At 38.8% G+C, this 12088-nt stretch overlaps 1 protein-coding gene, 1 long non-coding RNA gene and 1 pseudogene across 5 annotated transcripts; all 3 read left to right on the forward strand.

The window, feature by feature from the left end:
• Window positions 1-600: 600 nt before the first annotated feature.
• LOC117188628 lies at window positions 601-4857 on the forward strand. 4 transcript variants are annotated; one of them, XR_004472752.1, is made up of 5 exons: window positions 601-968; window positions 3254-3624; window positions 3687-4103; window positions 4173-4391; window positions 4459-4857. It is a non-coding gene; the product is annotated as an uncharacterized LOC117188628 (long non-coding RNA). The 4 variants fall into 4 exon arrangements; XR_004472750.1 differs by lacking the exon at window positions 601-968 and adding an exon at window positions 1234-1624; XR_004472749.1 differs by lacking the exon at window positions 601-968 and adding an exon at window positions 2843-3083.
• A 2657-nt stretch (window positions 4858-7514) lies between these two features.
• Window positions 7515-8264, forward strand: LOC117188627 (annotated as a pseudogene).
• Window positions 8265-9766: 1502 nt separating this feature from the next.
• On the forward strand, window positions 9767-10408 carry LOC117191343. The gene has a single exon (XM_033396244.1). The coding sequence runs from the start codon at window positions 9767-9769 to the stop codon at window positions 10406-10408; it is 642 nt and encodes a 213-aa protein (XP_033252135.1).
• The last annotated feature ends 1680 nt before the right edge of the window (window positions 10409-12088 follow it).

A 12088-nucleotide genomic window follows, 5' to 3' on the forward strand; every position in this document is an offset into this window, starting at 1 on the left:
GGGTGAGGGAGAAGGCGGAGGAGACCGATCAAGCCAACGCCCAGGCGCGGCATGCCATGGAAGCTGACACAAGCCAACCAACAGCCAGAAATAATCCCACACACACACACACACACAAACGCTACTTCGTCTGTGTAAAGTGCGGTGGTTTCGTCCACCACTCCCAGCTAAATGCGAAAATTGCGGCTGCTTAACAACTTCTGTCAACGCGGCTTCGTCTGTGTAAAGTGCGGTGGTTTCGTCCACCGCACCCAGCTAAATGCGAAAATTGCGGCGGTCCGCACCCAGCTAAATGCTAAAGTTGCGGCGGTTCGCACCCAGCCAACGTGATGCTGACAATCAGCCCTGCGCCGCCACTTATATGGAGCCCGCTCCGAGGACAGGAACGGACTGAGAAAACGCAATCCATTGTAAAAGAGAGCACATGTTAATATTAAGTCTAGTGTTACCTTACATTTCTTTACTCAAAATACTTGCATGAAAAAATACCGAATACCTACAACTAGTGTTACCTTCCTATTGTTCAGCTAAAAACACTGCAACTACATGTAAAATGTAAAATATGACATGTATTATTTGAATTTAGTACGGCATAGCGTCATATCTCCGACGACATATCTCCGCCCAGTACATTTTGCCGGCGGAATTATGTCGCTTTTTTTCTGGCGGACTTATGTCGTTTGAAAGCGTCATATCTCCGCTCGGAGATATGACGTTTTGAGACGACATAGCTCCGCCGTGTCACAAACGACATATCTCCGCGCGGAGCTATGACGCTTAGAAGCGACATATATCCGCGCAGCGATTTTGAGCAAATTATGCCGATACACCATCAAAAAATACAAAAAAAAAAACAAAACAAAAGGAACAAATAAATTTGCAGTGGCTACGCAGCGCTCGACGACATGTTCTGACTGATTTTCTGTCCCTCTCGCACATACTCTTTATCTTCAGCTGGTTACCTAACTGTAAATGCACCGTAAAAAATATTGTCTTAATTGAGCAAATATAGCTACTGCATAATTTATGAACAGCGTTTTTATTAGGAAGTTAATTTCATTAAACAAAAATTGTTAAAGAATGCCGTGTTGTATTTAATGTAATATAAACGTATTATTTAATATGTAATATGTAGATAATTTATTGTTTTTAAACATGTGCATAGAATAGAATGTTATAAAATATTTTTTTCTGTGCAATAGGCAAAGCGTGCGAGGCGCGCGCAAAAAATATGCCGCATTATTCTGCTGCATTCATTCCGATTCGGTTGCTCAGACAGTAAGAACATGGACTACGAAAATATTAAATTTGAATTCAGAGAAGGAAGCCGAGCGGGCTGCTCGTTACTGTTGTTTTCATTATGCGAGCAACAAATTTATGTAAAAAACAAACAATTAAAACTAAGCGAAACCACATACATATGCCGGGTTAAACTCTGTAAAGCTAGAGTTTATTTAAGTGCAGACAAATCTAGAGTTTACTCAAATCCTGAATATGTTGTGCATAGCCATGGCCCTCAGAGTGATGAAATGGAAAAAATCAGTGCTCTTAGTGAAATAAAACTGAAGTGCGAAAATAATAGCAATTTCGACACCAAAAAAGTATTCAATGATGTTCTTGCTGAGTAAGTTAATATATTAATTAAAATTTTAATAATACATACTGCCTTGCTACATATGTATGTATGTATGTTTGTACAGTGGCTCACAGCTTAAATGAACCAAAGCACGTTAAAAATTTAAAATTTTCATAACTTCTAAACCATCAAACTTACCAATGAAAATCAAATGACAAACAAAACGAACTTCTTATATTTTTTAACATTTTTCTAAGACGTTTTAAATAATAAATAACAAAAATACTGCCTTTTTCCACCCCACAGCTTATTTTGTTCAAAGAGAATTTGAACCAAATAGGCTGTGGGGGTGTTTTCTAGTGCGCATTTTGTTTTTTTCCTTTTTGCGGGGTAACGGAGAAGAATATCGAACTTTTTTTTTTTGGTTGGTAAGATAAGTAAAATTAAAGACTATACAATACCAAGATGTTGCATGAGGAACAAATTCTTTTTCAATTTTTGTTTGACGCTTCATGGTACGGGCGCGCGGGGCTATTACTTGAATTCTCTTTTACGCTACTCGGCTTCGTCAATGCCTCGGTCAGCGTCGAGTCGGTGTGTCTCGAGAGAAAGAATACAAAAACAAAATATGAATCGTCTGCGTGCCGAAACCGTGATCGCTGATGTCTTTGGCGCGGCACAGTGGGGACTCAGCCGAAATAGTAAAAAAAATTGTATGAGTGCTTTAGATAAATTTAATGTACGCATCTAATAGAGAATTTTCCAATCGAATTTTCAAGATTGTTTTAGTTTAAAGTTTAACATTTTTTCAGTGTGCAAATATTTATTGAACTCATATTCACTAACTAATTTAGCAAGCTGAGACGGCCATAGGTCCCACTGTGCCGCTCCAAAGACATCGGCGATCCGCGACCACCGATTCGACGGTGCTGAGGCTCGAGGGTCTAGAATTGCCGAACAGACGAAACCGATGGGCAGCGGGGTCGCGGTAGAGACGAAGTACAGTCGAAAAGGGAATTGAAACCCCGCGCGCTCCCTCGTGCCATTTGGGTTCTAATGTTAGGACCCGCCATAGAACAGCTTTTTGGTCGCTCATGCAACATCTTGGTATTGTATAGTCTTTGGTAAAATCTTAACAGAATTGTATTACAATTTTTTTTATAGGACTGCTCAATTGATTTTTACAGGGGTTTGAAGTTTGAAAAGTGCTCTGGTTCATTTAAGCTGTGAGGCACATACATATGTATGTACATATGTATGTACATATGTACATATATACTTCAGCGGTCGGCACGCACACATTACATTGCGTTTGTGTGCGTTGACAGAAGTCAAACTAAAACAAAAAGTATTATTGTGTTGCTGCCGACCACTGTTACAAACGCGTTGTGCCGGGTCGCAGTTTGACATGATCGTTCATGTTCTATTACGTGATCCGTTGTTTCTTGCGAATCATGCCCCTTTAAGTCCGTTTGCGAGACTTTGGTCGTCGCTCGGTTTTTGACCGGTAAATGCTCGTTTCGAAGTCCGTCTGCGCGCATTGGCCGTGCCGTCCCCTGATGTACATACATACATATGTATGTACATAGGTGTACATGTGTGTACATACATATGTGCATGCGAGCAGACAAGAAATGCACACAGACTGATGTATTATTTTTCTATTCAATTAATTAGGAAAACAAAAGGTGAAGCGGAGATTGAAATAAATTATGACTCTGTCAAACGCACTTTGCAAAGAAAAAGACAGCCTTTCTTGCCAAAGCCTCCATCTTCTGCAGAGAATGTTCTGGAAGCTTTTCAAGACGAAAATATTATGAACCGTTTTGGAATAACCAAGGGAAATACTGCAAATCAGTTCTATAAAAAAGTGTACGCATCGAGCTCGTTTGCTTATTGCATATTTTCATCAGACAAGGTAATCACCTTGATGCAAGCCAACATTCCGGAGCATAATAGGCATTATTTAATTGATGCTACATTTTAAAGTGTGCCCTTTTGGAGATTTTAAGCAACTTTTAATAATTTATATTAAATATTTGCAGAAGGTAAATTTCTTCTTATGCTACACTTTATTTACTAACTCTAATCAAAAATTTTTTGTAATTAGATAACCCCTTTTGTTTTTGTTTTGATGACTCGCAAAACGGAGCTGTGTTATCAGCACTTATTCACATATATAGACTCGAACATTTGCTGCCTTAAAGGAGCATCCTTTATATCAGATTACGAAAAGGCAATGCGTAACGCGTTAAAAGGTCTGCATCCCAACATGAATTTTTACGCCTGTTGGTTTCATTTTACTCAAGCATGCAAGAAAAATGCCAAGCAATCGAGTGGTTTTGAAAATACGCTGAAATGCAATAAGAAAGCTTACATGCTATTTATGAAATTTTTGCACTTGCCGCTTTTACCAGAAAGCAAAATTGTCGAAGCATTTAACCTTCTAAAAGGCGAAGCAATAAACTTAAATAAGAAGCTGTTTTCTCCATTTTTAAAATATTTTAATAGACAGTGGCTTAAAAAGGTATATTTTATTTATTGTTTAATAATTGAGTTGTATTTTACTTATCAATTTTTAACCCTAATTTTATAGGAGGGACCAAAAAGCATATCCGTGTTTAAGAGGTCAACTAGAACCACGAGCTCAGTAGAAGCTTATAATTTGAATTTGGGAAATAAAATTCGAGCAAATGGGCACTTTTGTAAATTTGTTCAATGTCTTATTGATGCAGAAAATGAAAAAAGTCGCGAGTTTGCTTTACTCTTTCAAAATGGTGGTAATGGAAATCAGACACAGAAGAAGAAATTACGTGTAAGTTGAATAAATTTTAAGTTAATCGTTCAAAATAATATGTTAGCTTAATTATTTTTGTTCTCAGGATCGCTCAAAAAAAATAATGGACAAAATGGATCTTTTTTAAAGTTGGTCAGCTGGCAGCAGCTGGCGAACTCTGATCAATACCATGACATGTTCATTCTGATGCGCTCGTTTTTCCTCGTCATAAATATGTGGATTAATCGTCACGAGTTTCTCGAAAGTGATCTTGGAGAGAAAATGCGCACATACTTCCTAACCGTGTGCAAGGTATTGTGTAAAAAAACCGACATCGAATCAGACTTTGCCATGACGCTGGAGCGATTCATTGCCCTCTGCGTTGTACGTGCAGCAAGGATACATGAACCCTAATGGTCCCTAATGCTAAGAGATTACCATAAGTGTATTTTTTTTTCCATATCGGTCGGTCCATATGGAGAATATTCAAGGGGCTGAGTACCAATCCAGCTGCAGATGCATCCGCAATAAATGTTTTTATAAAGTTAAAAAAAAAAAAAATTAAAAAAAAAAAAAAATAATTTTTCTTCAACATTTGTATACCCGATACTCAAAATGAGTATGGGGAAATATTAGATTTTTGGTGAAAATGGATGTGTGTAACATCCAGAAAGAATCGTTTCCGACCCCATAGCCGAATTTCCCGAAGGGATTGCGTGCGACTACCATGAGAAAATCGATCGCTCTAAATATTATACCAACACTATGGTCAAGCGTTGGGGAGGTGCTGGCAAAAACAAATCTTTCGAATAAATCGCTCTATTTTCCATTGGAATTTTAAGTCTACCGTGGTCAAATGCCGTGATTGAACGGGTATTCAGTCAAATGAATATCGTTAAGATCAAACTTAATATTAAATATATGGTTTGTTTTAGAAATATTTACTTGTTTGATGTATACGACTAGAATTCTTTTGAAATTTAACGAATATGGATTGCGCTGTCATACCAAATGTTGCCACAACCACCAATCACCGGGAAATATTTAAATTCAACACGTTCCAGCGATAAATATACCGATTCGAGTAATAGCGAATTAGATGAAATAATAACACAATTATAAATCTATATATCTATTTGTAGCTTGTTCTAGCTTGTATTTTTGTAAGATATAGCATATTTTGACGCTCAGAATCTGGAATCACTGTCCCAGAGACCACAGTGTTCCGGAGGGGCCCTTAATAACGATGCAGAATTCACCAGCCTGGGTGGCGGCTGCCGCCGTCGCAACCGCCGCAACCCTTCCAGGTAACACGCGCAGCGCGGATGCTAAAAACGGAAAATCAGGAGCCCGTGATTCAAAACAACCGCACTTGAAAACGCTCAACTCTGTCCAACAACGCCTTGCGCCCTGAAATCGTATGCAAAATTCAATTTTGTTTTGGAGAAAGAAGAGCATGAAGATGGAAGAGAGAAAGTTGAACTAAAAGACCATCCTATACCCCCCAAGTAGATGCAAATTGTTAATGCATTTTATACCCCCCTAAAGGTGTTACGTTTCATTGAAAAAGTTAATTAAATTTCGGTTTTTATTTGTATTTTTGTGATTTTTTTGTTTGTTTCTCGAATGTTTTCTGTAATTCTAATTTTTCTTGTGACGGCAAGGTATGTATATGTGTGTGCATACCTTGCCGTCACAAGAAAAATTAGAATTACAGAAAACATTCGAGAAACAAACAAAAAAATCACAATGTTTTTTTTTTTTCTTTTTTTTTTTTTCCATGGATACGCCACGGCGGGTGAGAATCTCTAAGAGACGCGACCGGCCCGTACCAGTCAACGAACTGGACTACCCCTTCGGGGCTTCCCAGCTAAACTCACCACCACGCACAGCTGCACACCTCATTCCCCGCGGGATCACCGCAAAGTATTACTTCGCGGGGATGGGTTGCCTACGTTAGGCACTCTCCTCTACGCGTCGCTCCCTTTCTCATCTTCTCAGATCGCTCTGGATGGCTATTAGGGTGTTGCTAACGCGCTGCCAGTTCTCGTCGGACTCCGTCATGAACGCCATTAGCTCCTCTGGTCGTGGGAAATACTCTGCACTTGAGCGGTACCTCGTGCAGTGGTAGATCACATGCTCCGGATCCTCGCTCTCATTCGAACACTCAGGACACTCGGGAGTATCCTCGTGTTTGAACCTATGTAGATACTTCCTGTATCCTCCGTGACCCGTCAGGAATTGGGTGAGTATTATTATTATCAGGTAAGTGCAGTTTTTAAATAATTAATAATATGTGTTGTACGCGTGTTAAATAAAAAATTATTTCAGCGGCGGTGAAGATGAAAATACCCGACGAGCCAGCAGAAAAAGTGATTCGGAAGGCTATTCACAACATTAAGAATAGTCATTTTCAGAAGACCTCAAGAGAAAAAAAATACAAAGCAGACAATAATGAATAATAATAAATAAAAATAATTGGAAAAATAAACAATTACAATGTATTACTTTTTATATTAAATGCATGATTTTTCGTGAAAAATCATCACTTATTAAGTGCATGATATTTAGGTAAAAATCATCACCTATAAAATGCATGATTTTTAGGTAAAAATCATCGCTTATTATGTGCATGATCTTTAGGCAAAAATCATGCATTTAATAAGCGATGATTTAAGCCAAAAAATCATCACTTATAAAATGCATGATTTTTCGGCAATGCTCGATGACAATGTCATCGATTATGCCCTAGGACATCTCCATGTTAATGTCATCAGCTCAGCGTATGGCCGGTCATCGACTATGTCATCGGTAGTGACGCGGTCATCGACGTGTCAGCAGCTGAGTCATTAATGACCCGTACTACAGGGCGGCTATGGGCAGCACACATACATATATATGTACTAGAGATGGGCAAGGACTGAAATAGTTTGGCACGACTCATCGTGGCACTGAAGTAAAAAGTTCCAGCACGCACTAACCCGCACCGTTAAAATATTCAAAGCACGGTTCAACACGTTTTTCATGATTTATTTGAACACATGTATGTCCGCTCATTATATTCATATATATTTTTTATTAAACAAAATAAGCATATAAAGCATTAAAATAAAATGATAGTACTGATATATAAATATTTAAATTTTATGCAGCCATTAATCCTTCTTCTGCTGCGTTTGTTTTGTTTACAAGGGGAGGCGCGCTTTATACAATTTTACAATGAATCCGACGGAATTACTTGATTCTTCCATTGAATCAGACGAGGATAAGATTCGAAAGAGCTACGATCATGAGGACTTGAAAACATTCCTGGCCAAATCGACTATAAAGGATTACTTTCAACGTGCACTGCAAATATCAGATTGCTATCAGCTGCTAAGCTATTTGCAGGCGACTTTGTCCAGATATGTTTGTCCTGGCCCTGCTTCTGACCATCTTGAGCAGATACACCAAAGTCCCAGCAAGACTGCAAATGACTGGAAATGCGCGTAATGCATTCGAAATGGCAAAGTTGGTCAGCTGGCAGCAGCTGGCGAACTCTGATCAATACCATGACATGTTCATTCTGATGCGCTCGTTTTTCCTCGTCATAAATATGTGGATTAATCGTCACGAGTTTCTCGAAAGTGATCTTGGAGAGAAAATGCGCACATACTTCCTAACCGTGTGCAAGGTATTGTGTAAAAAAACCGACATCGAATCAGACTTTGCCATGACGCTGGAGCGATTCATTGCCCTCTGCGTTGTACGTGCAGCAAGGATACATGAACCCTAATGGTCCCTAATGCTAAGAGATTACCATAAGTGTATTTTTTTTTATTTGTCGGTCCATATGGAGAATATCCAAGGGGCTGAGTACCAATCCAGCTGCAGATGCATCCGCAATAAATGTTTTTATAAAGTTAAAAAAAATAATAATAATTTTTCTTCAACATTTGTATACCCGATACTCAAAATGAGTATGGGGAAATATTAGATTTTTGGTGAAAATGGATGTGTGTAACATCCAGAAGGAATCGTTTCCGACCCCATAGCCGAATTTCCCGAAGGGATTGCGTGCGACTACCATGAGAAAATCGATCGCTCTAAATATTATACCAACACTATGGTCAAGCGTTGGGGAGGTGCTGGCAAAAACAAATCTTTCGAATAAATCGCTCTATTTTCCATTGGAATTTTAAGTCTACCGTGGTCAAATGCCGTGATTGAACGGGTATTCAGTCAAATGAATATCGTTAAGATCAAACTTAATATTAAATATATGGTTTGTTTTAGAAATATTTACTTGTTTGATGTATACGACTAGAATTCTTTTGAAATTTAACGAATATGGATTGCGCTGTCATACCAAATGTTGCCACAACCACCAATCACCGGGAAATATTTAAATTCAACACGTTCCAGCGATAAATATACCGATTCGAGTAATAGCGAATTAGATGAAATAATAACACAATTAGAAATCTATATATCTATTTGTAGCTTGTTCTAGCTTGTATTTTTGTAAGATATAGCATATTTTGACGCTCAGAATCTGGAATCACTGTCCCAGAGACCACAGTGTTCCGGAGGGGCCCTTAATAACGATGCAGAATTCACCAGCCTGGGTGGCGGCTGCCGCCGTCGCAACCGCCGCAACCCTTCCAGGTAACACGCGCAGCGCGGATGCTAAAAACGGAAAATCAGGAGCCCGTGATTCAAAACAACCGCACTTGAAAACGCTCAACTCTGTCCAACAACGCCTTGCGCCCTGAAATCGTATGCAAAATTCAATTTTGTTTTGGAGAAAGAAGAGCATGAAGATGGAAGAGAGAAAGTTGAACTAAAAGACCATCCTATACCCCCCAAGTAGATGCAAATTGTTAATGCATTTTATACCCCCCTAAAGGTGTTACGTTTCATTGAAAAAGTTAATTAAATTTCGGTTTTTATTTGTATTTTTTTGATTTTTTTGTTTGTTTCTCGAATGTTTTCTGTAATTCTAATTTTTCTTGTGACGGCAAGGTATGCACACACATATACATACCTTGCCGTAATGTATGTATATGTGTGTGTGTATGGGAATGGGCTATGGGCAGCACACATACATATATATGTACTAGAGATGGGCAAGGACTGAAATAGTTTGGCACGACTCATCGTGGCACTGAAGTAAAAAGTTCCAGCACGCACTAACCCGCACCGTTAAAATATTCAAAGCACGGTTCAACAGGTTTTTCATGATTTATTTGAACACATGTATGTCCGCTCATTATATTCATATATATTTTTTATTAAACAAAATAAGCATATAAAGCATTAAAATAAAATGATTTTACTGATATATAAATATTTAAATTTTATGCAGCCATTAATCCTTCTTCTGCTGCGTTTGTTTTGTTTACAAGGGGAGGCGCGCTTTATACAATTTTACAATGAATCCGACGGAATTACTTGATTCTTCCATTGAATCAGACGAGGATAAGATTCGAAAGAGCTACGATCATGAGGACTTGAAAACATTCCTGGCCAAATCGACTATAAAGGATTACTTTCAACGTGCACTGCAAATATCAGATTGCTATCAGCTGCTAAGCTATTTGCAGGCGACTTTGTCCAGATATGTTTGGGCAGATTTTGATCTGGAAGAGAAGCTTGATTTATATATTCTGGCCATAATGATGATGACATACGAACAGGATAATTTTATAGTCATTAATAAACGCTTCACGCTGTTAGATACTGTCTCCAATTTAGAATCTATTCTTTATCCAGACCAGATTGAATTTATTGCCAATGGCTTGTATAAGAACTTTGTGCAAGGCGTGGGAGCCAAGCGTTTGGAATATTTCTTGAATATGCAGGCGGCCTTTCCCCGTTTAATGCTCTCATCTGGATCTGGCAGTGACATTGCCCTGGCCCTGCTTCTGACCATCTTGAGCAGATACACCAAAGTCCCAGCAAGACTGCAAATGACTGGAAATGCGCGTAATGCATTCGAAATGGCAAAGTTGGTCAGCTGGCAGCAGCTGGCGAACTCTGATCAATACCATGACATGTTCATTCTGATGCGCTAGTTTTTCCTCGTCATAAATATGTGGATTAATCGTCACGAGTTTCTCGAAAGTGATCTTGGAGAGAAAATGCGCACATACTTCCTAACCGTGTGCAAGGTATTGTGTAAAAAAACCGACATCGAATCAGACTTTGCCATGACGCTGGAGCGATTCATTGCCCTCTGCGTTGTACGTGCAGCAAGGATACATGAACCCTAATGGTCCCTAATGCTAAGAGATTACCATAAGTGTATTTTTTTTTCCATATCGGTCGGTCCATATGGAGAATATCCAAGGTGCTGAGTACCAATCCAGCTGCAGATGCATCCGCAATAAATGTTTTTATAAAGTTAAAAAAAAAAATAATAATTTTTCTTCAACATTTGTATACCCGATACTCAAAATGAGTATGGGGAAATATTAGATTTTTGGTGAAAATGGATGTGTGTAACATCCAGAAGGAATCGTTTCCGACCCCATAGCCGAATTTCCCGAAGGGATTGCGTGCGACTACCATGAGAAAATCGATCGCTCTAAATATTATACCAACACTATGGTCAAGCGTTGGGGAGGTGCTGGCAAAAACAAATCTTTCGAATAAATCGCTCTATTTTCCATTGGAATTTTAAGTCTACCGTGGTCAAATGCCGTGATTGAACGGGTATTCAGTCAAATGAATATCGTTAAGATCAAACTTAATATTAAATATATGGTTTGTTTTAGAAATATTTACTTGTTTGATGTATACGACTAGAATTCTTTTGAAATTTAACGAATATGGATTGCGCTGTCATACCAAATGTTGCCACAACCACCAATCACCGGGAAATATTTAAATTCAACACGTTCCAGCGATAAATATACCGATTCGAGTAATAGCGAATTAGATGAAATAATAACACAATTATAAATCTATATATCTATTTGTAGCTTGTTCTAGCTTGTATTTTTGTAAGATATAGCATATTTTGACGCTCAGAATCTGGAGTCACTGTCCCAGAGACCACAGTGTTCCGGAGGGGCCCTTAATAACGATGCAGAATTCACCAGCCTGGGTGGCGGCTGCCGCCGTCGCAACCGCCGCAACCCTTCCAGGTAACACGCGCAGCGCGGATGCTAAAAACGGAAAATCAGGAGCCCGTGATTCAAAACAACCGCACTTGAAAACGCTCAACTCTGTCCAACAACGCCTTGCGCCCTGAAATCGTATGCAAAATTCAATTTTGTTTTGGAGAAAGAAGAGCATGAAGATGGAAGAGAGAAAGTTGAACTAAAAGACCATCCTATACCCCCCAAGTAGATGCAAATTGTTAATGCATTTTATACCCCCCTAAAGGTGTTACGTTTCATTGAAAAAGTTAATTAAATTTCGGTTTTTATTTGTATTTTTTTGATTTTTTTGTTTGTTTCTCGAATGTTTTCTGTAATTCTAATTTTTCTTGTGACGGCAAGGTATGCACACACATATACATACCTTGCCGTAATGTATGTATATGTGTGTGTGTATGGGAATGGGCTATGGGCAGCACACATACATATATATGTACTAGAGATGGGCAAGGACTGAAATAGTTTGGCACGACTCATCGTGGCACTGAAGTAAAAAGTTCCAGCACGCACTAACCCGCACCGTTAAAATATTCAAAGCACGGTTCAACACGTTTTTCATGATTTATTTGAACACATGTATGTCCGCTCATT

Source organism: Drosophila miranda, chromosome XL, assembly GCF_003369915.1.
Source record: "Drosophila miranda strain MSH22 chromosome XL, D.miranda_PacBio2.1, whole genome shotgun sequence".
In the NCBI taxonomy this organism is placed as follows: domain Eukaryota; kingdom Metazoa; phylum Arthropoda; class Insecta; order Diptera; family Drosophilidae; genus Drosophila; species Drosophila miranda.